At 36.7% G+C, this 27,805-nt stretch overlaps 1 protein-coding gene across 2 annotated transcripts; it reads left to right on the top strand.

Annotated features, from left to right (window-relative positions):
* The first annotated feature begins 1,055 nt into the window (after positions 1-1,055).
* CLDN18 (claudin 18) lies at positions 1,056-26,919 on the top strand. 2 transcript variants are annotated; one of them, XM_088132146.1, is made up of 5 exons: positions 1,056-1,356; positions 21,061-21,225; positions 23,034-23,145; positions 24,825-24,935; positions 26,339-26,919. In XM_088132146.1, exons 1-5 carry the CDS (start codon positions 1,137-1,139, stop codon positions 26,478-26,480), a joined length of 750 nt encoding a protein of 249 aa, XP_087988272.1. In that variant the 5' UTR covers positions 1,056-1,136; the 3' UTR covers positions 26,481-26,919. The 2 variants fall into 2 exon arrangements, with proteins under 2 accessions (XP_087988272.1, XP_007434027.1); XM_007433965.3 differs by lacking the exon at positions 1,056-1,356 and adding an exon at positions 16,353-16,635.
* The last annotated feature ends 886 nt before the right edge of the window (positions 26,920-27,805 follow it).

Below are 27,805 nucleotides of genomic sequence, written 5' to 3'. Positions count from 1 at the left end.
CAGATTATTTATAGTAAATTGCATTTGATTACTATTAAGTTTAGTTTTTATTCTTGACATGACAACTTTTTTATCTTTGCCAAGACAGCCAATGAGGAAATATAATTCTTAACCCCTCCAAAAGTTAAGTTTCCCCCCCTAAAACATAAAATGCCAACATTCACACTGTATTCATCAGCTAATACAAGAGGTGTGTTCTAGATCAAATAATTTTCAGTATCAATGAAAGCAGGATGAAATTCAGTCACTGGCTGATTAATGTTGTAGTATTACCTTAATCAGAGCCCTGCATCAGAGGTAGGGTGGCTGGACATGTGAAACACAGATTTCCTGGCAGTAAATATTTTCCCAAGCTCCTTCTTACTCAGTTTCTAGCTGAAAAAATTCTGATGCCCTGCTCTTTTGGATGCTTTTTTTTTTCAAAGAAAAACAGGACAAACATAATTTTAAAAATTAAAAAAAGAACAATTGCCCTTCTTTTTAATCCTGATTAAAGCTTACAGGACTATCAGAAATATATATGTCGTATTACTTTTTAGCAATGCATATTTAAAATGAAGGTAATTCTGTTATTTTATAGCTCTACTTTTCATCATCTTGAGGATTTCAGTAGAAAATATTTTCAGTATTAACAGGCTACTGGAGCATGTAGGATATGGCTAAAATCAAAGACTTTATAGTGTCCTTTGTGACATTGCCTGAATGCTAATTGGTAGCATTCACCAGGAAGCTACATTCTAATCAAAAGAAGAGTAGTACCTGTCATTGTTTTTATGCTAAATAATTCTATTTTAACAGTACAACCAGCTTTTCTTTCTAGACAGTGCCTGAAAGCTCAACTAATGCCAACCCTGTGAATTAGTCATGAAAACTACCCTCAAAAAGTAAATAGAGAGCAAGGCATTGGCAGGAAGGGTAACAAATGGCCCTTGGTACCGATGGAGGCAACTAATCTAACTGAAACAGATAAAGAGAACAGGGCGAGTCTGTATGGCACAGGGCAGATTTCCCATCCCATTAGTGACGTGTGCAGCCACCTGTCAGTAAAAGCCCCTTTCTGTTTGACAGGTAGGCAGAGGAGATCCCAGGCCTACTATTGTACCTTGCAAAGCCCATTTTCAAAGGAAGCCTCTAGCATGCCTGTGACCATGTGCCAAAACTTGGGCTTTCTGGTATGCCTGGTAGGGGTTGCTGGAATTATTGCATCTACTTGCATGAACCAGTGGAGCACACAAGATCTTTTGAACATGCCTGTCACGTCGGTCTATACTTACCAGGGGCTATGGCGTACCTGTGCCAGGGAGAGCTCTGGTCTTACAGAATGCCGCCCATATTTGACCATCCTTGGACTACCAGGTAGGAAATGCCTCTCAACGTAGTTCAAAAGAACTTCAGGAATGAAATGACAATGCTGGTGCCCTGGATCCTACCAAGGCTTTTCCTTCTTTCCTGCTCAGCTTGCTCTTGTTGCTATATACTCTGAGATCTGCATTTCCAAGCAGATCCATCTGGGCTAGTTATGCTGATTCTTTTCTGTACATTTAAGAACTTCTGCATTAAAATTTGAACAAATCTGTTGTAATTTTAAAAAAAAAGGATTTTTTTTTTCTGGTGCATTGATTTGGGGCCAAAAAGTTGAATATATGAATGCAGGATTCACCAAGTAGGAGCAGAAGCTACAATTTTTGCTATCTCATTGTTATCAAAAGGGGGAAAACAAAGTGGAGACATGGAAAATGAAAGATATATAACCTACTTATCTTAAAGTAGCATTACTTAAAGTCTGTCATTAATGTTGGTTTATGTCTGTTATTTTATTGATTGGAGTCACTTCATAGGCATTCTCAGTTTTGTCCTTGATGTCTAGATCATGAAAAAAATTTTCTATGTACTTTATTCTCCTGTCTTTTAGTGAATAATTGGAAAACAGTCTGCAGCTTAATGTCATATAATAATAATATTAATAATAATAATAATATCATCTTCACTAAGGAGATTTGTTTTTGAAGATACTTTTTGTATTCTCTCAGACATACGAAATTTATAGAATTTCTTTTTTTTTTCCAAATAAATTTTCTATATTTGTGCTTCCTAAATCAGTTCTATTATCTAAAGTTACATAATTATACAAACCTTGATATATGAAGTTCCTATCACCTTCAAAAAGCAGCTGTGGTGGGGCCAAGTAGGATGAGGCAGAAGTATATCTTGTCTATTGGAGAGGAGTTCCAGATCAGGGCATTACATTGGCTGCAGAGATTGCAGGGACACTGGAGGAAATCAAGGGAGATAGAAGCTAAATTGGGATAGCATATGGGGGAAGTGACTGGGGATGCCGAACATTGCTCAGGATAAAGATCCTCCTTAGGTTTCTTCCCTTGGACAGATTTAAATTAAAAACTGATAGTTGTGTTCTATTCATGTCGTTCAGTGAAATGTGGTATGTTGTCTTGGAAAGAGAGGAAGTGGGAAATGTGATATTTTAAATATCATAGGCACAGTAAATGGCTAAATAACTTGTTAGAAACAAAAGCAAGTGAGAGCAATGAAAACCAATTTTTAAAATTTATTTAATTAAAAACCACACAAAGCAAGATTAGGCAGCCCAGGCTAAAACCACCGTATTAGTAAAAACAATAAAAATATGCTAAACATGATAGGGGCTCCACAGGCGCACTCTGTTCCCAGGCCTTAAGGGCTTTCTGGAACCCCGGGAGAGTGGGCGCCTTCTGCGTCTTGGGGGATGCTGCCCCAGAGGGCAGAGGCAGCAACAGAGAAGGCAGGCTTCTACGACGTTTAACTGAGGGGATTTGGATCAAGCCCACTCTGCCCGAACATGCTGGGTGGGCAGAAATGAGATAGTGCTTGATTATTTGTCCTCATTATCATAATAAAAAATAAATTGCAACCTGGATAATGAGCTTAGATGAATGAAATGCACAGTGCCCAGCCAGGCTTAGAGATTTAAAGAACACAGTTGTATGTCCATTACTGATAGAGATATGACGTAGATGTAATTGTAGACACACACACACCTTTGTACAATGTTTTTACATTGCCTTTTATCCTCTCCAGTCCCCCTCCCCCCCATGATATTAGGTAGTTTGCAAAGCCTACATTAAAACAATTATAATGAGCTGTCCTAATAACAGTGAGACAAAACCAAGAATAAATAAGCCATAATCCGCTGATCTAAAATGCTGTAATTATTTTGAACCGTCAGCTTATGATCAGAAAGCAACATCAGTTTGGTCCAAGTCATTAGCCATGGCTTGATGATGTGCCAGTCAAGGAAACAAACTTGCCATAAGCCAAAGAGACTGGGATGACGGCAGCAACAGGCAGGTGGTTGAAGCATAAAACAGGCCATGGTAATATAGGAAGTGAGTGTGTGATTTCACCTTTGTGGGTAGATCTGAGCACGTCAGAACAACTCAACCACATCTGTCCTAGTAAAATCAAGGGGACTCAGAGTTCCAGTGGAAAACTGGATGAAATCTCTCTTCTTAGCCACTTTATATCTCCCTGAACAAATGCCCCTGAGTGATTTTTTAGGGTGGCTGTGGAATGAGAATGTTTTAATGTATAGGTGATGTGATTATCTGTTCATTCATTGGCTGAAGGGAAATCCATTTTTAGTACACAATGTTTAACATTCAAAACAACAGAACAAAGGCGGCTGCAAGGTAAAATATGAAATGTGTACTGTTCCTCATTCCCCCAGGCTCTTAAAGTAAGAAAGAACCACTTGGGAATAGACCTTGTATTGAGAGACATAAGAGACAAAGCTATCACAGATTCTTTGGCTAAAGTAACATCAGTCCGCAAGCCAGGAGTGTTTATTTTTGCAAGATTCAGCACCATGTACATCTTTTTAATTAACTTGTCATCCTAAAGTCTTTACAGACAAAATCAATTAGCATGTAAATTCCTCACCCATGGAAATGGGGAAACCTTTTGTATACTTTTTCTGTATGTCTGTGTGTGTGTTTCCATACATTCTTGTTTTCATGTTTATTTCTACTTCATAAGCATAACTCTTAGGATAAAGGGAGTATATCTGTCCATGTATCTATGCATATACATTATATTTATATTTAAATTTGTCTGTGTATTTGAGGACATTCTAATTTTTGAAGGGATAAAGAAACAGAAATTCTTTCCTCTTGTATTATTGTGTGTTATTTCTAATCTCTTGAGTATAGACACAAAATAATAGTCTTTCCAATGGTGTAGCTCCATTTTTAGTGAGAAGAGTAAGTGGGGTTTGGGCTATGATAGAGATGTCTTTTCCACCATCTAGAACAAATAATGGAGAACAAAAGCAAATAAGGATAAATAATCAAATTATAACAATGATCATTGCTGTAGCACTATAAAATCCACAATTCAGAAGAATAGACTTGCGTTAACTGAGTCCCACCCATTTCTGTATTAGAGCTACTTCACTCACTTGGACATAGTTAATGGGTCTGCCAGTATTTCTATTATGAAGCCCTATTTATTATTCTGACAATGGCAATTTATATTATGAACAATAGTGTCATACTGAATAAAAACAGTAAGGCTGGAGTAGAGTAGCCAGGCAACCTAACTGCATTTGGTTTCTGTATTATCTTCCTATACAACCCCCACCCACTGTACAGTTCCTATTTTCAAACAAAAACATCTTTGGTTTTTTTTGAAAGACTGTACTTTTCTATATTATTAGTAGTTTACTATATATATATATATATATATATATACACACACACACACACACATAGTGAAAAATATATTTAAAGAGGGGAAATGTACCTTTTTAGTATCACAATCCTCAAGCCATTTATACTACAGTAGAATATTCAGTAGTCACATCTGCGCCCTGAGGATTATACCCCAAACCAATACATGTTTAGCTAAGCAGGTATTAATTTACCCCAAACCTTCAAGTTTGCTAGTTCTGGTTCCCTCTCTCACCACACCCCTGGCCCAGGTAGTGTAATCTGCCATTAACTGGTTATTCAGAATTCATCTACTTTAAAGTAAATCTCACAAGATGTCTTATATCCTGATAAATATGTATAGAAATCTGCAGGAATTTCAGTAGGATATTTCAAATCAAAGAAGGGTCATGGGATTGTAATTGTTGCCCCTACTGTCAGTGTATTCCACCTTGCTATGCCAAATAGCAGAGTTCTACTTACAGTGGGGCAAAAAAGTATTTAGTCAGCCACCAATTGTGCAAGTTCTCCCACTTAAAAAGATGAGAGAGGCCTGTAATTTTCATCATAGGTATACCTCAACTATGAGAGACAAAATGGGGGGAAAATCCAGAAAATCACATTGTCTGATTTTTAAAGAATTTATTTGCAAATCATGGTGGAAAATAAGTATTTGGTCACCTACAAACAAGCAAGATGTCTGGCTCTCACAGACCTGTAACTACTTCTTTAAGAGGCTCCTCTGTCCTCCACTCGTTACCTGTAGTAATGGCACCTGTTTGACCTTGTTATCAGTATAAAAGACACCTGTCCACAAGCTCAAACAGTCAAACTCCAAACTCCAGTATGGCCAAGACCAAAGAGCTGTTGAAGGACACCAGAAACAAAATTGTAGACCTGCACCAGGCTGGGAAGACTGAATCTGCAATAGGCAAGCAGCTTGGTGTGAAGAAATCAACTGTGGGAGCAATAATTAGAAAATGGAAGACATACAAGACCACTGATAATCTCCCTCAATCTGGGGCTCCACACAAGATCTTACCCTGTGGGGTCAAAATGTTCACAAGAACGGTGAGCAAAAATCCCAGAACCACACGGGGGGACCTAGTGAATGACCTGCAGAGAGCTGGGACCAAAGTAACAAAGGCTACCATTAGTAACACACTATATTGCCAGGGACTCAAATCCTGCAGTGCCAGATGTGTCCCCCTGCTTAAGCCAGTACATGTCTGGGCCCATCTGAAGTTTGCTAGAGAGCATTTGGATGATCCAGAAGAGGATTGGGAGAATGTCATATGGTCAGATGAAACCAAAGTAGAATGTTTTGGTCTAAACTCAACTTGTTGTGTTTGGAGGAGAGAGAATGCTGAGTTGCACCCAAAGAACACCATACCTACTGTGAAGCATGGGGGTGGAAACATCATGCTTTGGGGCTGTTTTTCTGCAAAGGGACCAGGACGACTGATCCGTGTAAAGGAAAGAATGAATGGGGCCATGTATCGTGAGATTTTGAGTGAACACCTCCTTCCATCAGCAAGGGCATTGAAGATGAAACGTGGCTGGGTCTTTCAGCATGACAATGATCCCAAACACACCGCCCGGGCAACAAAGGAGTGGCTTCGTAAGAAGCATTTCAAGGTCCTGGAGTGGCCTAGCCAGTCTCCAGATCTCAACCCCATGGAAAACCTTTGGAGGGAGTTGAAAGTCCGTGTTGCCCAGCGACAGCCCCAAAACATCACTGCTCTAGAGGAGATCTGCATGGAGGAATGGGCCAAAATACCAGCAACAGTGTGTGAAAACCTTGTGAAGACTTACAGAAAACGCTTGACCTCTGTCATTGCCAACAAAGGATATATAACAAAGTATTGAGATGAACTTTTGATATTGACCAAATACTTATTTTCCACCATGATTTGCAAATAAATTCTTTAAAAATCAGACAATGTGATTTTCTGGATTTTCCCCCCCATTTTGTCTCTCATAGTTGAGGTATACCTACAGTATGATGAAAATTACAGGCCTCTCTCATCTTTTTAAGTGGGAGAACTTGCACAATTGGTGGCTGACTAAATACTTTTTTGCCCCACTGTATATTTACTTGCATGAAGGTAGAATTTCGCTTAGGGAACCTTGTTTTATCAGGAGGAATGTTTGTGTTTATGTTGACCACAAGTGGAAGCAAAGAAATATAATATTTTTACAGCCCTGATACAGTATCCCTTGATATGCTACCTCCAGTCTGAAGATAGTATTGAATCTTGAAAATGGCGATTGGTAGAACTCCATGAATTTATCCATTTCCCTTTTCAAAACCATTCAAATTAGTGCCATGACCCCATTCTATGGTAATCAATCTTATAGGTTGATATTGGGCTGTGTGAAGAAGTGCTTCCTTTTTTCTTTTCTTAATTTTCTCCCAGTCAGCTTTACTGAATGTCTGAAATTCACCCTGAAAGAGGGTGAAAAAAAATTCTCCCTACCTACTTTCTCCATGCCATAGACCATGTCCTTCTCCACTGTCTTTTTTTTTTTGTAACAAACTAAAGAATCCCAAATGCTCTAGCTTCTTTCATAGCAAAAATGTGTGATCTCCCATTTATTTTGGTTGTCTGAACTTCTTTCCAGGTGTCTTATATCCTTTCTCTAGTGTGGTGAGCAGAACTGTATACACTATTCCAGATGTTAATGTACTATAGATTTATATAATAGCATAACTATGTTAGATGTTTTGTTTTCAGTCCCATTCCTAATGATTCCTACTATGGAATCTGCTGCACACTGGTATTGATGTAATACTTTTTTTCATCACATAAAGAAAAATGTTATTAGCCTTAGTTGGGGCCACACCTTATACAACATTCCCTGCTCATGGTAAGGGCATAATACCAATCAGTTTTGGCATAACCTGGCTAATCTTCCAGAAGTGCAATCAAACCCAATTTTACTGCAAGCATGTTCATGATATCTATGCAAGCTAGAATCTTTAATTTAGAGTCTACCTTGCAAATTAACAAACTGTTGCCTGCATCCCACCACCTAGGACAAACTTGCAGTGCATGCAGTGTATTGACACTAAATAAATAATTGGAAAGGAAGAGGAAGACTGAGAAAGTCATAGCTGGATGGGGCTGATGAGATTCTCAAAAGAAGAGAAACATTTAAAGAACAAAAAGCAGTATTTGAAGCAGTGTACAGATGTAGTGGAAATAAAAATGGTTTGCAAGGGTAGAAAGGCATGAAGAGTTATATTAAATGGTGTTGCTGTAAACTTAGATTTGGTTAATATTCCTTTTCTCTTATCTCTTGCCTTTAATTTATTTTGCTTCTACTTCTTATTCTTTTTATATATTATGTGTCGTATTGGAGGCACCTAATTGGAAAATAATGCAGTGAATAAATTAGAATTAGGACTATAAAGTAGAAAGAAGTACTATAGGAACAATGAGTAAAAAGACAAAATTCAACATACAAATCCCAATGGATTTAAAGAGAGTTAGAACGCTTCTGTAAAACCTACAATGGATGGATGGTGCCAAAAATGAATTGTGACACATATTCACAGACCTTAACATTGCTCCTAAATTTCTTCAGTGAGGATTTTGCTTTGAGTTCTATAAGCTATTTTGTTAAGGTAATGATAATATTTACTTCATGTTGGGTGTTTCCATAAGTTCTTCCATGAAGTTCAAGACTGACTGAACCAACACTATTAAAAATTATTTAATTTGTCTTTCAGTATTTGTAGTGTACTTTTCCTTCCCAAATGAATCCCGAAGTATGGCAGTTGTCAAAGACCTATTATCTGACATACGGTGTTATCTAAACAAAAAGCAATGTAAACAACAAAAGGATAAAAAAAATCTATCAATAAAGATACTTACATCAGTAAGTGTTACCAATCATATCAAAATTAACATAATGTTGTTTAATACAACTATGCTTCCCTATAAGCCTACCTACCCACTTTGCAACATGCTGTGGATTCCTGATCAACCATTTTTATGAACCAGATATTATATTTGCAGATATTTCTGCAAATTCGTCTTTGATCCCAGTTTATAAATGTCACAAAATCATTTCCAGATTTCTTTCTTTATCTTTCATGGTATTCTATATCTATATCTATATATATAGATATAGATATTGATATATATTTACCATTGTTGATCTTCACAGGCACCCTTCCCCAATATTCTTTCTTATAGTTAGGTTCTTATAAACATTGGCATGGTATTATTTTGTGGTGAGAAAATGGTCACAATGATGATCATTAATTTAAAGAGTCAGACTCCCAACTGCAATACTTAGTTATGATTTAGTGTAAAGAAAAATATTATTCAGTCCATAAAAGATGTCTAAAATTGTAGTTGCTGAATATGCCACTCATTTGAAATATCATGGCAATTCAAATTAAAAATAATTCATGCTGCTTTTACTGTACATATCAGAAATGTTAAATTACATTTATATACAGTGTACAGATATATACAGTGGATATATGTACAGATATATACAGTGGATATTCAGACATTATTAAACTCCAGCTTTCATCATCCTTCATCACTGGGTGTACTTGCTAAGAATAGAGGGAGTTGGTAATCAAGAATATTTGCAGGACCACGGTCCATCCTTGATAGAGTTTGTTAACGGAATCCAAACTCGTCATTCTATAAGTACAGCAAATCATTCCAGCTTGAGGTATCCTTCAATATTAGTACCATTCTTATACTGTTTTGCTGTATTTTAATAGAATATACAGTGACCGATTCGGATACATGTGGGACCAATGCAAATTAATACTCCTATACATGTGGAGTATGATGATTAGATCTGCACTCAGAATTAACTTCTAAGTGGACCCTGACAATTCTTCATATTTAAGGAATTATTCCACATTTTTCTTTTAAAACATCAGATTACCTCGGGGGTTGTAATTAGTCATATTTCACTCTTCAGGAGGGTGGGGAAGACTTATTTTTTTCGAGGTGGAACTGGCTGGATGTCACCCTGTGGGAGTATGCTGTATTTGCTAAAAATAAAGTCAACATGAGTTAACAGGTAATTTTCTAGGAGCAGCAATGATAACATTCAAATGTTCCAGTGGGTGCAGTGATTAGTATCAAAGACATGTTTGTCTGAGAAATGGGCTGATAAAAAAGGTGTGTATTGCTGAAACTGGGATTAGGGTGTGTTTTTCTGACAAAGGACATGCTGTATGAATTTGAATGTACAGCACAGTAATTGTTGAAGGATACAGAACAATTCCTATCTGCAAGGGTGACTTCATAATGAGACTCTTCCACCATCACTCTTCCTATATTTTAACTGGAACTCAGGATGAAGAGTAGCTTGTAACTTAATTCTCATTGTCTTCTAATAAGAGTTTTAACAGATACTGTGTTTAACTGTACGGAATGCCTGTTTGGCATAGGAAACAATTTTATATCAAATCTGACCACCGAGACCATGAAATATAATTGTCTCAGCAAAACGATATCAACAATTAGATATCAACTGAGCATCACCTAACTGCACATCTTCCTCCTGTGATCCTGTTATAAGGCAGGCAGCAGCTGTTCCACAGCCTCTTTCCAAGTTTTCAAGTTCATTTCCAAGTCCATTTCACAGTCCGCACTGTGTATAACACTATTTGCAGTTTTTCACCAGATTTCAATAACAGAAAGTATTGTTTAATGTAAACATTAAAAGTTAAGATGAATCTGTTCCACCTTCAAAATAGAAAGGACAAATTGTTTCTGTTTCTGCTTCCTTCCAACAAGAGACAGAGAGAGAGAGTCTACTGCTTGGCAGCAGATGTTTGAACACCAGGATTGTCTACTGAAAAATGTTTATAGTTTACACAAAAATGTTTGACCATATCTCATTGGGATGACAGTGCTAGTCACCCACCCATTGTTACTGGTGTTAGCACAATGCATTACATTATTTTAGAGCTCTGTGTTTCCCCATAACTGAATTCCACATTGATTAGTTTTCATATGGTTTTATTCATCAACTTCATCACAATTAGGTTTTATTTAAGCTTTTGGACTGCCTTTCTTGTAATTTATGTTATTTCATAAAAAATAGCGATTCACAGAGAGCATTCATAAAGATTAAAATTGTCTTCTGATAAATGTATGTTTTTTCAGTGACTATGCTGACTGGCCTCCATTTTGTAAATGTACCCAGCACATACTGTCAAAATTTCAAATAGCCTAAAACTTGCCTACCTCTACCTTAAAAGATGGCTATATGTGTACATTACACATGTACTGTATTGGGTTCCCCTCTTAGAAGTTATTTTAGCCTTTTTACCAAGAATAATTGATTTTTACATGCTTTAACATTTTGAAGCTTCAGTGGTAAAATACCATGTTGGAGATTATATGAGGTGCTATAGAGGTTTTTCTTGTCAGGGGATATGCATGCCCACAAACTTGGAAAGAATGCAGAAGATCTGCAAGGCACAGGAGCTTAGTCCTGCCCACCACCAGAAATTCATGTGCCATACTTCAGATCTTGTTCTTTAGTGGGACAAGATTAAGAACCATGTGGTGGTGGTGGTGGGTCCAGCATTCCTCTTACATGTGGCTAGATAGGTATCTGATCTGAAACAGATGCAAGAAAAGTTTAAGATCTGACAATGGTTTATTTGGAAATAATAAGAGGATCCAGCGCTATTTCACTACATCCATCCATTTATTCAGTTTGTATGACTGCCTATCTCACCTACGTGACTCTGGGCGGCTCACAAAAGTTGAAAACAACAGCCCAATAAAACAAGTTAAAACAAGTATACAAACTTACATATAAAAATCTAGTCCTACCTCTTCACCACCACCCTGGCTGTTTAATACTGTGCTAAGATAATCCATAGTGCATTTATGTATCACAATTATGAACACTCAACCTCTTCAATTTCATGCATTACTGGGGTGCCCTGCCCTTATTCATGCAGCATGTTTATGCAATGGCCTATGCATAATAAATTCCCTGTAAATCACCCATCCTAATCATAGCTTTCATTCAGTTCACAACAAAAATATTGTATTGACTGTGTCTGCTGCAAATAAAGGTATTGTATTTGGATAAAAGCTGGATTTGTTTCTAGGTCAGAGTTGAAGTACTAGCAGTGTATTATATCAGAGAACTGATGATCTGAAATCCAGGGGGCCCCTTTAACTCACCTCAAAGCAGCTTGGCAAATTTATGTCACTCTGAAGAGCTACTCACTAAAGAGAAGAAATAGGGGTCATGTCCTAATTCCCATAGTCTTTATGTCTTTCTGAAGATGTCTTTATAAAAAGTTATTCTCCCTCAATACATGTGAGAGAATTTCTCATTCAAGTCAATGACATATGATGTGCCTGTACATTTATCTATGGTTTCATAGACCTATATTTATGGAATGTGGATGAATACTACAGTCATGCATATCTTTCATTCCTCCCCCAATTACATGACTTTGGCATAGAAATCCATGTGAGAATTCCCCTGGCTGGATAGAAAGAGGATTCTAAGATCTTTCTTAAAAGCATCACACAAGACAAAAATAAAGTAAAATAGAGAGAAATGCAGGAGGCAGGAAGGAACATGCGATCATGGTCATTCCCCATTGCGCTATAAACCGTAGTTTATGAACATGTGGTCTGAACACAATCATAATATGCTCGATTAAGGCTGAGCAACTATGGCAATTCTCTGATGATCTTATACATTAGATTTCTTCAGCCGGGATCACAAAGACCCATTTCAAGTTAACTCTTTGCCATGAAAGCTGGTTGGGTGACTTGGGACCAGTCACTGTTTGTCAGCCCAAGTTACTTAGAGGGTTGTTGTTGTGGGAAAAAATTGGAAGAGGGAGTGCTTTGTATAGAATCAAACACATCTGGAAGAAAGCTAGTTTGGGATAAGGTACTGTCCCACTTGAATCAACCAATTAATCAATAGATACCATTGTTTCTGAAGAGCCAGTTTGGTGTAGCAGTTAAGGCATCAAGGTAGAAACTGGGAGATTGTGACGTATAAAACCAGCTGGGTGACCTTGGGATAGCTACTCTTGCTCAGCCCTAGGAAGAAGGCAACAGCAAACCAGTTTCAACAAATCTTGCCAAGAAAATTGTAGGGACTTATCCAGGCAGTTGCCAGAAGTCAACACTAACTCAAAGGTACACCCTCCTACACCAATTGTTTCTACTATTAATTTTTAGGAATGCACAAAGTTAGTGCCGCCCCTATCTTATGTACTTGTCTTGATAATTTAATTTATTTTCGAATGGTTACAAGGTTACACTTTGGAGTGAAAACCCTTTCAAAGTGATTCTAACCATGCACACAATATTAGGGAAGGACATGAATAAAAAACAGCAGGGAACATTGAAAATATATTGAGTTTGATAAAAGTGCTGAAGTCTAGCATACAGTTGCAGATTGTTTCATAAATTCAGTAGTAAAGTTGAACATTGTTTAAGAGAACACCTTGGAAAATAAACGATTTACAACTTACTTAAAAGCAATTAGTTAATGAGGCTTCTATATCTTTGCTATAAAATTGCCATCAGGCTGACCAGCCAAGTTTCTTTCATGAGGAAGGAAGGTTAGTAGGGTTTTAGATGCTGGTTTCAAAATGTGAGTAAACTAGTAAAGTAGTGACTAAAATATGGGAGAAAATAGTCTTTAAAGTAATTTATTTAAAATTAATCCCAGCATTTTAAACAGTCATGCATGGAAGGTCAATCACATGACCAATCACATGATTGCTCACTAGTATCTGTTGGGTGCATTTTGCATCAAGCTAAAATTTCCGAAGTGACTATGTCATGGTTCAGCCTGAATGCTATGAGTATATTGATGACTAAGATGAGGCAAGTTCTGTACAGACAGGGCTACAGTCAGATAACTAATTGTAGCTGGTGGAAAGTACTTCTGACTATTTTTCTGGGTGAAAAATAGAGACAGCATTATAATGATTTAGGATGCCTCTCAGCCACCCCTGTTATGCAACATGAACTTACTGAATGAGATCAGTTGCAGGAATTATGGGATTGGGGTTGGGGCTGCATTGTGACTTTCGTGGGCCCTCAGCACTTTTGCCTTCATGGGTCTCTCCCTCCATAAAAATAATAATAATATTAAAATTTCCTATGATTTTCAATATTTTGTTGGTGGCATTTAATATATGACTGAGCTTTTCATTTGAATTGTATGTATATTTATTAGTATTTTGTGTATTTGTAGTCTATTTATTGTGTAGATTTTCAAGGCCAAAAGGCAAGCCATGAAATTAAATAGCTTCTACTTCATTTTTATTCTTTCTGATTTAAACAAATTAAAGCATCGGTGTGGGCCCTAGACACTGTGCCTATTGTGCCTAATAGTAATGTCAGTCCTCGTTGGGATACTCCTACAACCAAATGTCTTAACTGTTTAGCACACCAATGTAAGAACAGCTGCTCACACATTAATGTTTATTTTCAGAATCTGCATATCAAATGTTGGCGATGTGATGCCAGGGTGAAGAATAAAAGCATGGCTGTAGTCCAGTGTTTCTCAACCTTGGCACCTTTAAGACGAGTGGACTTCAACTCCCAGAATTCCCCAGCCACCCCATGCTGGCTGGGGAATTCTGGGAGTTGAAGTCCACTCGTCTTAAAGGTGCCAAGGTTGAGAAACACTGCTGTAGTCCTTTCAACATAGTAGTGCCCTATGGGTGGGAAGTTTGTGAATAAGGTCAGGGGAGCTCTTAAAAGGTGCAACTGGTTTGTTAGAAAGATCACTATCCTTATTTGAGATAAGTTGTAAACTTTAGCATAGCTAGTTACCCTACACATAATACCTCCATCTTGTTGGGATTATTTTTATTGGGGTTGTTTGTTTGTTTTTCATGTTTTTATCATTTTGTGAGCTACCCAGGGCTGTGGTTCATAATATGGATGGCCATATAATTCTTAGAAATACATCAATAAAATTAAACCTCATTTTTTTTTCTTTTTTCAAGGTCACCTCAAAGTAGTTATACCACTCTGATTTCAGAATAATTCCCAAGATCCTAGATTGCCTAATTTCTTTAATGTGGATTACAGGTTATTTCACTAGGGACTCTAAAACTATGGCTGTGGTTTGTATAGTTATGTAAGACCCGCGTCTTTTGTTTGTAAACTCTATCCCCTGCAAACCCTCATGTAGCACTGATATTGCTTTAAGACAAGTTGCCTTAACATTTTATAATAATTCTGCACCAGTGTAATTCAGAAATCTATAGGCTAATTTAGAGATGGGTGAAATTCTCTATTTTGGTTTCTTTCAATTCTCATTTCATATGTTTGGTTTGTTCCATTCTTGTAATTAATCTGAGGGCTTTTTAAAAAAAAAATAAAATTAAAATGTGTGTGTTTTTATGCATGTTTCTCCAAACATAAATATTTATTCTGCAATTTTGTTCTTTGTACATAGTAAAGTAAATTTTATTTATGGTTGTAGAACAAAGTTTCATTTAATATGAAGTACAACAAAAATCCATGAAATTGTAATATTAAGTATCAAATTCATGGCTAATAGCTTTTTGGCATGAAAATAGTAAATCATAGCCTATTTAAACCAAAACTTTCCTTTCAGTCATTAAGATTTTGCCTATTAATAACCATTTATTAAAATGCTTTACATTTCACTAACAAATGTTACAATAACTCTGAAACTTTTTTTTTCTGTACCCTTCCAAAATTCTTTAAATAGGAAAGACTCAAAAACAAACATAGCATGCAGACCAAAAGTTCTTTTTCACTTTCATGAACACGTTACCAGATTAATGTAACATTACAAAAGGAATGCAAAATGCTAGAGATTAATTAAGCGGGGGGGGGATGTACTCTAGGGGAGCAACCTTCTGGAAAACATTTACTCATTATTAATTCAGTGCACTGATTAACAGGTAGAACTGTGTCATAGTTCTATAGATACCAAAATTATTATTAATTTTGAACTTAACTTTAAACTGGAAAATACTCTCTAAATTACAAATCCCACAAAATTACTACTTTAAATCCTATGATTCTACCTTTAATTCTAAATTGTAATAGATGCATTATACAGCAAATGTACGCTCCAAAAGTCTCCCCAAACATCTAACTGCACAGTGTTAGACCGGAAGCGCTACCTATTTAGAACATTGCGAATATTAAAATGAAGCACCACACTTTGCTCAATTAATAATAATGTAGAAATAATGTTAAATTACAGTGATTTGCAAAAGTAAAATAAAATAAGGCAAAACAAAACTAGGTTTTGATAATGTTATTGAGAAAGATCATTATGGGGAAAATGAACATAAATATATAGTTCTTTTCTCTTTTTTTCATAATAATCTAATTTGTGATATGTCAGGCTCATGGTGTATGCAGAACTAAACCAGATAATTCAGTATGTGCATGTATGATGATTCTACAGTACAGTTTATCAGAGAAAGTTGCCTGTCAGTTGATCTAGATGGACTATTGGACCAACCAGGAAGAAAAGTTCTAGTTTCTAGTCTAGTGCCACCAGCCTGAAGCATTCAACACTTTCATCAGGACTGAAACTGCTTTATCTTGTAAAAACAGGTTGAGCAAACAAAACGTATTAATGGAAACCATTTGATAAGAACTGCCACAAATTGCTGGTACAGTGAAGGGGACTTCGGTGTTACCTTAAGCTTTGCTAGCAGAAGGAAATATCATGTCTACCACAATTTGTCAAGTGATGGGCTTTTGTGTCTCAGCCCTTGGGTTTGCTGGCTGCATTGTGGCTACAGCGATGGATCCATGGAGTACCCAGGATTTATACAATAACCCGGTGACATCGTTATTCCTCTATCAGGGGCTTTGGAGGACTTGTGTGAGTCAGAGTTCAGGTCTAACTGAATGTCGGCCTTATTATACAATTCTTGGGCTTCCAGGTATGGCTAAAGCTATCCCAGAGATACATGAGAACAAAAGCTTTTTGTAGACTGGCAAATATATTTTAAACAGTTTGCTTATATAAATGGGGATTATATTGACTACAATGAGTAGATACATGTACTTATAAGTATATTGTTGTCATTGAAAAAACTGGTGCATAGGAAGTACTAATGTTTAAATTTAGTTACTATTACAAAGAAAGAAATCAAAATTGGTGTACGGTTGTTAGGTTTCTTCCTGGCACTAGTTTTTGTTATATTAAGACTAATTTAATATATACTTATTCATTGTCTACATATTTGAATAAAATGCATCCGCTTTCTTCTCCACAAGACAGTCTGATATTTTCCACCGTGAAAAGTAGATTGCTGGCCTTAAAATATTAGAGAATAATAAAATGTCATTTTAATTTCGTATCACTTCTGGAGTTTTATCAGAACTTTCCACAGTATTAATGTTGTGCCTAACTCACGAGGGTATGTACTTGACGAAAGTTAGGTGTAGACACATATCTGTTATGAAAAAAGAACTTGATCTAATATTTGAGTAGACAAATATACTGAAAATTATAAAACAACTCTGAGATTGACTTTTAGAAAAAGTTCAGTGAAACACATCTAATATGCTAATAATTTTGGTTTTGTTTGGCATGGTTTTTCCTTCTATGGATGGATATCTCTTTGTTCTTTTATTTTATTGTTCTAGCTTTTTATAGTGCAAAGTACCCACAGTAGATGGGATGCATAAATATATGTATTTATAAATAACTCAATTTCATTAGTTATACTGTACATCTCATGTTAGGAATTTGAATTTGAGATTTAAATTACAAATCTAATTTACAGTAAAGCTTCTAGTGGTCATATTTAAGCGCTAACATAAAATCAGTGTGGTTTGGTCTTAGTTTATTATGACATACTTTGTTTCATATTAACTAAAATTTTTATTTATTTTTTTGATGGATGTATTTGTTTTATCATCAAAGTTATTGTGTGGTTGGAATTATTGGACAATAGTAAGATGAATAAACTAGTTCTGAGCTAGACTGAGATTCTATTAAATATTTTAATGTTAGTGATTTACTAATAAATTTTGCATACTTTCCTGATGAAGTTCTTTATCATTTTGGTTCCAAATATATTTCTAAATTATAATTATCAAACAATTACATAATCTGTACAAAATATAGTATGTTTCTTATCTAATTCCATTTAAAAAGTAACAACATTATTCAGTGTCTTACAGTAATCATTAAAAGGAAATAAACTATTAGGCACTGAGAAGTTAGAAGTTATCTGTAGCAAATGAGTGATATATTTTTCCTCAGTGTCTTGGTACAATTATATCAGTAGTGAAGATCTTTCATCTGGTCATGCTGGGAAGAGCAGAAGTAATGTGAGATCTTGATAAATATGCCTTCTAGAATTACTAGAGTCATCTTCTCAACATTTCCAAGATATGGAAATCTATCTCTGGCCTTTTATTAATTTAAAACATTGAATTGTTACTAGAGCAATAGGAAAGAAAGAAGGAAGTCATCCCAAACTGAATTAAATTCTGTCCATAACAAACAATTTGCACAATATCATTTTGAAAAAAAAATAGCATATAAACATGCGGCTTGACTAGACAAAGAATGCCAGTAAACTTTTTTCAGTTTTTGTCTGGATATTTTTTTCTGAATTTACAGTCCTGTGTTATACATGTCTTTACTGATGTAGGATCCAATACTTATTATGGGATTTCCCCCCAATTAAGTATATACAGGATTATAGTCTGGCAGATCAGTCTTACATTGGGTTAGAAGAGTGGCAAAACAGTGGATTTTTTGTATTGTCGAAGGCTTTCACGGCTGGCATACGATGACTGGTGTGGGTCTTCCGAGCTGTGTGGCCGTGTTCTGGAAGTTTTGTTTCCTAACGTTTCGGCAGCACCTGTGACCGGCATCTTCAGAGTGCAGGAGCACAGACAGGAGCAGTTCTCTCTCCTGTCTGTGCTCCTGCACTCTGAAGATGCTGGTCACAGGTGCTGGCGAAACGTTAGGAAACAAAACTTCCAGAACACAGCCACACAGCCCGGAAGACCCACACCAGTGGATTTTTTGCTTCTTTCTGAGTCTGTGGAAGCAATAGGTCAGAAAATGCTTTTTATCTGGCAGATATGTTTTGTTTTGTGTTTTTCATATTAGTAGTAATGGTGCAAGGGCTGAAGCTGGTGAGGTATGAACCGCTGATTTTTATGCCAGAGGGAGAAAGATTTTATAAATAAGGGACTAATGTCCAAGACTTCCAAGGTCAGGAAAAGAGCAGCCAAATACCTGTTAATTTGAAAATGTGGGAGGAAGATGCACAGGATTTGTACCTGCCACAGGTTTCCTATGTGCTGCTAGATACAGAACATTTTCATTTGAGATCTGTACTGGTTATTAATTGGCTTCTGGGTAGAATTCAAGGTGTTGGTTAACACCTTTAGAGCACTTCATGGTTCCAGCCCTGGATATCTGCAGGACTGCCTTCTGCCAATAACTTCTGCTTACCTGGTAACAGGGACTGCTCTTTGCAGGGGCCACAGAAGCATGACTTTCTGTGAACTGAATGGCCCCTGCCCTTGTGGCTTTTAGAAGGTTTTATCAAGATTTGGTTGTTCTAATAGGTTTGGGGGTTGAACTCGTGTATAGTCCCTCTAGCAATGAAAGGAGTTTTAATTCTGATTAATTTGATTGCAGTGTATTCATGGTCCTATATATGTAATGTTATGGATTTATATGGATTACATAGTATGTTTTTATTTTAAACTGAGTTTGCACACTCAAAGTTGGTTCTGACTGGAGTGGTTTATAAGCCAACTAAGTAAGTAAGTAAGCCAGTTAGTCATTTTAATTCTTTGCAATAAAATATTTATGTAAACTCGTGTTTGCTTGGGAAGACTATGCTGAGAGAATGACAGACTTTTATAGTTGTACCTAGCACAAAATGGGGAGTTGTACCTTGACAAATGGGGAGTTATCCAACTTTAGAGCTGATGTGGTTGATTGAATTAATTGGTCTAATCTGGGGAAATGGAACTTCTTCCTAGTTTTTTAATGTTTAATAGAGTACAATTCTCTAAAATGTAGGATAGGGTTGATGCCAAATTCTACTCAAAGGAGAGTTCCTAGTTGATTTGAGCGTATTGGACAGGAATACATGGCCAGAAATTCCAAGACAGATGCACTAAAATCTAATGTTTCCAAAAGGGTTTGGTGGTTTATTTGCCCGACCTGCTTTGTTAGGAACACACTTGTTTTTGATGTGAATTATTGGGTACTGTGTTCATTAGGTATAATTATGATACATGTAATAAGGATACTATAGCTTGAATGCTATGATATAGTAAATGAATCCTATATGGAAAATACCATCCCAAATCCTGGTAAAACCACAATTTCCAGCTGCATTTTGCTCACAGGTACATTATACCTTACTTGTAGACAACATCCAGAATACTTTATATTTAAGAAACTATTATAAATGCTCACTAACAGAATCTTTATAGATTGTAACAAATTTCTTGTTACAGAACATGTTCTTGCTCTGAAATTTTTGATACCTGTCAGTACTTAATTATTAAGTTAATGACTATATAAATGATTATTTAATCACCAAATAATATATTTCTTTGGAGGAGACCAGCATTGTAAGGCTGATATGGATATAAGGATCAGAATTTGGTTATGCCAGGTTTCTACAAATTGGAAAAGAACAATAACAAAAACCAAGGGACTTTTCAGGGGCTAGGTGCTACATGCAAACATAAAGAAGATAAGAGAGACACGCACAGGCTTACAATCTAACTGTTGTTCTACCAGGAAGAATGAGTACACATGGAAGAGGCTATGAATGTGGACTTTTTTGAAAGGGACTTCAAGCATTTGCTTTATAAGCCAACAGCCGTTTCCTTCTTTCCTATGAATATCCTATACTAGCCTTGCCTAAAGTTCAGTCTAACCAGCACCCTACTGCTGGCCATCGTGGCTAGACACTGCCAGATACTTCCAGGAAACCAACAAACAGATACTTCTAGGAAACCTACTGCCAGATAGTTCAAGGCAGCAGAGATTCTGCTGGTGGCGTACCATCAGCTGGCCTTCATTGAGAAAAGGCCTCTGAAGATTTATAATGGTGAATGGTTCTCCTGAGTTTATCTACTCTCTCCTGTGAAATCCCTTAACACTAATGTCCATTATCATACCTTGTGTTAGCAAACTGATCATTCAGCTTTTTTTCCAGTAATTTGTACCAGTATGGTGAAAGAACTGTGACTGAGAACCAGATTACTTCATTGTTATATACACAGATGTGAACAATGTTTTTATATATTCATTCACTTGGACTTTCTCCTCCATCTTTTCCTCTCCTATTTTTTCCCCCCTCTTTTTCCAGCAATGCTCCAGGCCGTAAGAGCACTGATGATTGTAGGCATTGTGCTGGGTGCTTTTGGTCTCCTGGTAGCTACTTTTTCCCTGAAATGTTTACGGATAGGCAACATGGAAGACTCTTCAAAAGCAAGCATGACTTTGGCTGCTGGAGTCATGACCATTGTGGCTGGTGAGTTAGGGTTTATATTGGGATGCCATCTATTCTTAAAAAGATGATTGGAATTGAAGGGTGGAGAACATTGTAAAAAGTTGCAAGTTTCAAGGACTGTTAGTTGACTAGATTTCCTCCCACTTCTCAATCACTAAAATTGCATACAGTTCTAATGAACTAACCTCAGCAAGCTACCTTTCTTATATTGATTCCAAACCAGTTTTTACAGCCTTAGTAATGATGCTCTGATTGGTCTTATAAGGCCCAATATCATAAGATCACATCTGAGCCACATTCTCTTATTTGAGGCTGAAGAGAACTGTGATGAAGAGGTTTTGTGTTGAAAAGGTTACTACATGCACCATCCTCCCCATTCAAGTGCAAAAATTGACCAAGCTACTATCATCTCAGACTCCATCCACTGCTAGTCCATTTCCATAGGCAGATTTCAGGGTGGGGGGTGGGGGGGTGGAGAGGATTGTTGTCTGCCTATTTCATAAAATGTCACTTACCTTGCTCATAACGATTTATTCCATTCTGTACTCATTGATCAAGCAATAAATTTCACATGGATTAACTTTTAACAGCATTAATTGAGAACATAACTGACAAATTACTCCTGCATGACGTGGTGTTACCATGAAAGAGAACTCTCCTGGATGTTCTAAGTCAATGTTTCTCAGCCTTGGCAACTTTAAGATGGGTGGACTTCGATGCTGGCTGGGGCATTCTGGGAGTCTAAGTCCACCCATCTTAAAGTTGCCAAGGCTGAGAAACACTGGCCGAAGTGCAACACAGAATCATAGAAGGTTAGGGTTGGAAGGGACCTTGAAAATCATCTAGTTCAACCGCCTGCTGAGTACAGAAATCCACTATTACAGCATCCCAAACAGATGGCCATTCAGATTCTGTTTAAATGCCCCTGCTGAAGATGAATCTATCACCTCCCACGGCAGTATGTTTCACTATTGAACAGCTCTTCTTAAGAAACAAGATGCCCTGATGTCCAGCCAAAATCTACTTCTTTTTTAATGTAAGCCCATTGTTTCTAGTCCCCACCCCCTTTTGGAACAGCTGAACAATTCTGCCCACCTTGTGCATGATGGTCCTTCAGTATGTGAAGATAGGTATAATGTCTCCTTGAATTCTTCTTAGTTGCTGTCCTCTAGACACACTCCAGTTGTCAATGTCCTTCCTAAAATGATATATCCTAGGTCCAGTCTGACCAATGCAGAATAGACAGGAATAATAACTTAATGCTTGGTTTCTGGCAAAGCTCAGGGTAATGCTACTAATGTGATTCAAGGACACCTCCATTTGCTCATATATAGTACTTCAGTGTACAGTGTACAATTAGACATCTAGCAAACCAGGCAGCTTTTCATTCACTCATGTTGTTGGATGATAAAAGACTTTCTTTGCTGGATCAGATCTACAGCTTGTCTATATTTCAGTATCGTATTCAGCAATGGATAAGCAAAAGCCCATGGGACTTCCATAAACAGACCATGAAGATAATAGGTCACTGTTCCTTCCCAGCAGTGGATGATCAGAGGTTTGGGGATAGACTACATGACTAGTAGCCATGGATATTCTTAAATTGCATGAACTTTACAATGAAGTAAACTTACCAAAAAGAAATTGTGTGAGCACATTTCCTGACAAATATAGCTTATATCTAACCTGGTGGAGGTAATAAAACAGTTGTGTGGTCATAATATTGTCCTATTTTGATTGCATAGAGTGTAAAAAAAAAAAAAAAAAAAGCTCTGACAAACTACAATTTCATTGTGCCTGAGACTAAGAATCTCTATTCTCTCTGATAGGTCTCTGTGCTATCTGTGGAGTATCTGTTTTTGCCAACATGCTTGTCACAGACTACTGGATGTCAACAGCTAATATGTACCAGCCAGGAATGATGCAGTCGCTCCAAGTAAGGTAATTTCAGCCCGCAGTGCTTAGAAGGAGAAGGTTACCACTGGTTTGCTAATATCAGCACTGAAACAGTAAGCTCGTTTTAATAATCTTTTCTCTCTCCATGTACTGGGCTGTGAGAATAACCTTGAGGAGGAAGAGCTGCAACCAGGACAACAGTCAGATAAAAGAAATCTGACTCCACAGCAGAAATATAATTTGAGAAAACATCTCAGACTTGACCAGAGTTGACCCTCCCTAGTTTTCTTGTAGATGAAGGCAGGGAGTGGGGAGGTGCTTTCAGACTTGCAAGATTCTGCTACTGTAACTCTATAATAAAAGTAGTATTGGTATTCATAATTTTGGTTTCCTAGTCTGGTCTACCTTGAAGGGCTGACACTCCCCAGGGAAGTTTGGAAGTTACAGTTCTGCAAAAGGATGTCTCAAAATGGATTCCACTCTCTCTCTCTCTCTCTCTCTCTCTCTCTCTCTCCCTCTCCCTCTCCCTCTCTCTCAATTTGGATTTCTCAGTATGGGTCTCTAGGTGAATCTAGAGGTTATTATGAGCATAGAATCCCACAATTCTTTGATTCAAGATAAATTAAACCAGTATAAAGATAATTTACTTTGTAGACTAGTTTTCTAAATGTGACAGTTCTTTCATAATGTCAAGAATGTGTTTTCTACCACCTTTTCTGAACATCTTAGCAAATCCTTTAAAGTGTTATTAAAATAATCAAGGTTAGCAATGTAACAGAGCAACTAATATCTACAAGGATATAGAAACAGAGAATATCAACAAAATTAAATTCACCAATTCTTTATTTCAGAGTGGTAATTGTTAATAAACTGATGTAGCTCTGTTGAATTCAGAGTAAAGATTGTCTCTAAGTTAGGAAGGACAGAAGTGTTCTATTTTTTAATTATATTTTAGATGTAGCTTTAAAAACTCTTAAACATACTAGGTTTGTTGCAAAATATATTTGTTTAGTCCATGGATATGTAACTTTTTTGTGGCCAAAGGCTTTAATTAGTGGGGTAGGAATCACAGTCCAACAGATAGGACAAGGACAGATAAGGGTTTGGGTCCATGTCAAATCATAGATGTGTAATATCCCTCCCCCCCCCCCAGTATACGATAGACCCCCAACTCTGTTTGCCTTTAGAAAAGCTGCTAAGACCTGGCTTTTTTCCCATGCATTTAGATCCAGCTGAGCACAGTTCCTTTTGGTCACCATTTTATATTTTATATATTGGGTTGTTTTTTTTAATGTTCTATGGTTATTTTTTTCCTGTTCATTATCTGTTTTTCCTTTATGCTGACCAGAGTCAGTGTTTGACTTGGGCAGTCCCATAAATCTGTTATATTATCTTTTAATAAATAAGTTAAAATTGAATTAATTAGATCCCATTAATATGATTAATATATGTAATAATTTTCCTATCCTCTTATGCTAGAAATGATAATTTGGTAGCATTTTGGAGGGAGATTCTGGGAGCCACATCCAAGTTCATCAGGAGCTGCATACAATCCTGGGTGTTGAGGCTGTGCATTTTTGCTTTACTCATATTGTAACCAGTGGGGCAAATAAAGTATCACAGATTGAAGCCCATCCAATTCCAGTGGAATTAATCCAGGACTAATTTAGTCTGGCCCAGTTTCTTCAGAAAATTAAGTACTACCTTTTCTCTTCATTTTGCAGATACACATTTGGTGCTGCTCTGTTTGTGGGATGGGTTGCTGGAGGCCTGGCCTTCGTGGGAGGCATCATGATGTGCATTGCTTGCAGAGGCCTGGTACCTGAAGAGACCCAGTGAGTGCCTATTCTTACAAGTGAACAATATTTTATGAGGAAAGATCATGGAAGACCTTTTCTTCAGATGCCGTTCAATTATTCTACCTTTTTAAAACAATTATGAGCTACCTCTCTAGAAAGAGGAGGAAAAGTAAATCTCAGCAGTAACAGTGACCAGACAACATTTAAAGTCAGAAGCAGGACAGTACTGAAATGACAGTTCTGGAAAAAATATGGCATATAAGTTTGTTTCTTCATTAGCTGTTTGTATAATATTACCCACTTCCTTCTAGCTGATTTCTTGAGTAAATATTCAGTAAAGACCAAATTGTAAAACTACTATTTTTTTTTTACATTAAAAGGTACACCATTATATAGCATAGTAGTAGTTATGTATCATAATAGTACTAATAGAAACACTTGTAATTCAAACTCCGAGAAAGCCACTCTTAGTGTGGGAACTAGAATAGATTATTGATATGTATTCAAATGTAATTCAGGCAGATGACCTACTGTATTCCTGAATTATCATGTGGGCAATGTGCTTGTTTGTAGAAATGCAGTTTCGGGCATGCAGATTCCTTCCCCTAATAATATCATAGTAAGACCAGAATTTTAGTGATGAAGCTGGACTTTATGTGACTACCCATCCATTCCCTGTGATACCTGCAAAGCTCCAAAGAGACATTCTCTACCCTTTTTCCCAGCTGATTATTTATCATCTTGGTGGCGTGGAACATTTTGTTATTTCCACTGGCTTCTTTCATTTTCCTGTAATGCTTGGACCATTATTATGTTAGGCAAATGGGGCAATGTGAGAAATAAAAGTAATAGGTAAATTCCTGGCCCTACCATTGTTGCCCAAGCCTGTGATCAAGGGTGGGACAAACTGTGACATTATTGTATTTGGAGTCTGGAAATGATTGGCTAGTTCTAAATGGGTACACAATGCATAAATAGTATCAATTCATTGTGGTTGAGAGAGTGTAATAGTACAGTATGTGGGAAAGACGTTGAGAGACTGAGCAAAGAGACGCTGCCAAAGGAATGGTCAGATAAGAGACAGCATAGCCTGCAACTGGATACTGGGTGGGGCAAGAAGCTCAGAAGAGACTCTCCCTAGTTTGTTGGGCTGTAAAGGAGACAGAAGGAGAAATGTACTTTCAGACCTGCAAGATTCTGTCAAGGTAGCTTTACAATAAAGTAGAATTAGCTCATCTGGTCATGATTCCTATCTGGTTTGCCCCGTGAGGCCAACAGAGAGCCATTAATGTTATATTACTTACGTAGACAGTAGATATTTATAAAGTGTAAAGAACTATATTGCGTTCATTCTACGAAAAGAACAGTGCAGATAACTCCAGCATAGCCTGTTACTTCCCACTTCCACTAAATGACATCTTGATTTACTTCTCTTTCAGTTACAAGGCAGTCTCCTACAAGTCTGCTGGATATAAATCTGGAACTGCTTATGAAACCAAGAAGATTCCAGTAATGGATAATAATACTGTCAAAAGTGATGAAGGAAGACGTTCCTACCCTTCAAAATATGACTATGTATAGAAACTGTCCAGATATGATATAGTTCCACACTCTACTTACTAAAACTTTAGCTTTAGTCCAAACCAAGAGCAAAGTGCTAATGGCACTTCTCATCTATCTTTGAATTATTCTTGGGTTTGCCCTTATGATGCTGGAAATCTCTTCTCCAGATGTTTATAAATGTTCACTTTATATGACTGTAAATAGATCCTGATATCATAGTAAGCTTGAAATGAATTGAGTTTTCCCCCCTGCAAAGAATAGCTTCTTGTTCAAAGGAGAATTGAAGACACTTCTCAGACAATTTATTATATTTTAAATAAATGTAACTATATAGTAAAAACTGGAACATCATTGCAGTGTAAAATGTTGAATCCATTTCAGGTTCATGCTTTGAGACTTTACAGCTGTGTTTTTCAAACTTGGCAACTTTAAGATGTGTGGACTTCATCTCCCAGAATTCCCCAGCCAAATGGCTGGGGAATTCTGGGAGATGAAGTCCACACATCTTAAAGTTGTCAAGTTTGAAAAACACTGCTTTATGGTATTGGGCATACTTGATAATCTACTATGGAGTTTTCTTTAAATTACTCAGAATTCAAATCCCAGTTAAGAAAACTATTTTATTTTAATTTCTAAAAATAATATGTAAACATTAGAATTAATTAAGATGAACATGAATTAGGATTAATTGCTAAAACCAATACACTTCCTCTGTTTCAGAGGAAATTAAGTCGTACTGTGCTTTCTTCTTATTTCATTATATTCATCCACTCTTAAAAAAAAACCCCTGACATAATAGAAATATGTCAGTTGTTCTAGTTTGCTTATAGCAAATATTTCCTTTACTTTTGAAGACACTTTCAGCCATGGTGCATCTTGTATCATGGAACAGACTATCTTGTCATTCTTACACTTCAGTTTTGAATACTCTGCGGACAAAATAAATTTGCAACATTAATATTGTACCATATTTTCTTGGTCTGAGCCATCTTAGGCCTTTATTGTCTTGTTTAGGATGCTGTAGATGTAGAACAGCAAATTCTCTTAGATCATTTCTTGTCCCTTATTAAAGTTTTGTTTTGTTTTAGGGTGTGGGGATGGGAGGGTTATTTTTTGCTGAATTTTGCTGAATTTTTCTTTGGAACTGAATTTCAAATGTTTATAATAAGCAGAAAAACTTCAAAGAAATCTAGAGACTTGTTTTCATGATTATGTTTTTCAGTGCACACTTTTCCTTGTGCATACAATTTTGGAGGCATTTTTAAAATAAAATATATTTTGTGAGTATGTTTCCTCTAATATACACTTTTAAACATTGTTTTAAATGACTTAATTTTAAAACT

This window comes from Python bivittatus, unplaced genomic scaffold, assembly GCF_059951505.1.
Source record: "Python bivittatus isolate LINGU-HERP-01145 unplaced genomic scaffold, Pbiv_v1 ctg000980_np1212, whole genome shotgun sequence".
Lineage (NCBI taxonomy): Eukaryota > Metazoa > Chordata > Lepidosauria > Squamata > Pythonidae > Python > Python bivittatus.
Note: the sequence above shows the minus strand (reverse complement) of the source record. Positions and strands in the feature narration are given on the sequence as shown.

Bases quoted from the DNA above. Each gene is read 5' to 3' on its own strand.
- CLDN18 (XM_088132146.1), top strand. From the start codon at position 1,137: ATGCCTGTGACCATGTGCCAAAACTTGGGCTTTCTGGTATGCCTGGTA. The intron at 1,357-21,060 runs GTAGGAAATGCC...CTCTTTTTCCAG, and splicing joins GACCATCCTTGGACTACCAG to CAATGCTCCAGGCCGTAAGA. The intron at 24,936-26,338 runs GTGAGTGCCTAT...CTTCTCTTTCAG, and splicing joins CTGGTACCTGAAGAGACCCA to TTACAAGGCAGTCTCCTACA.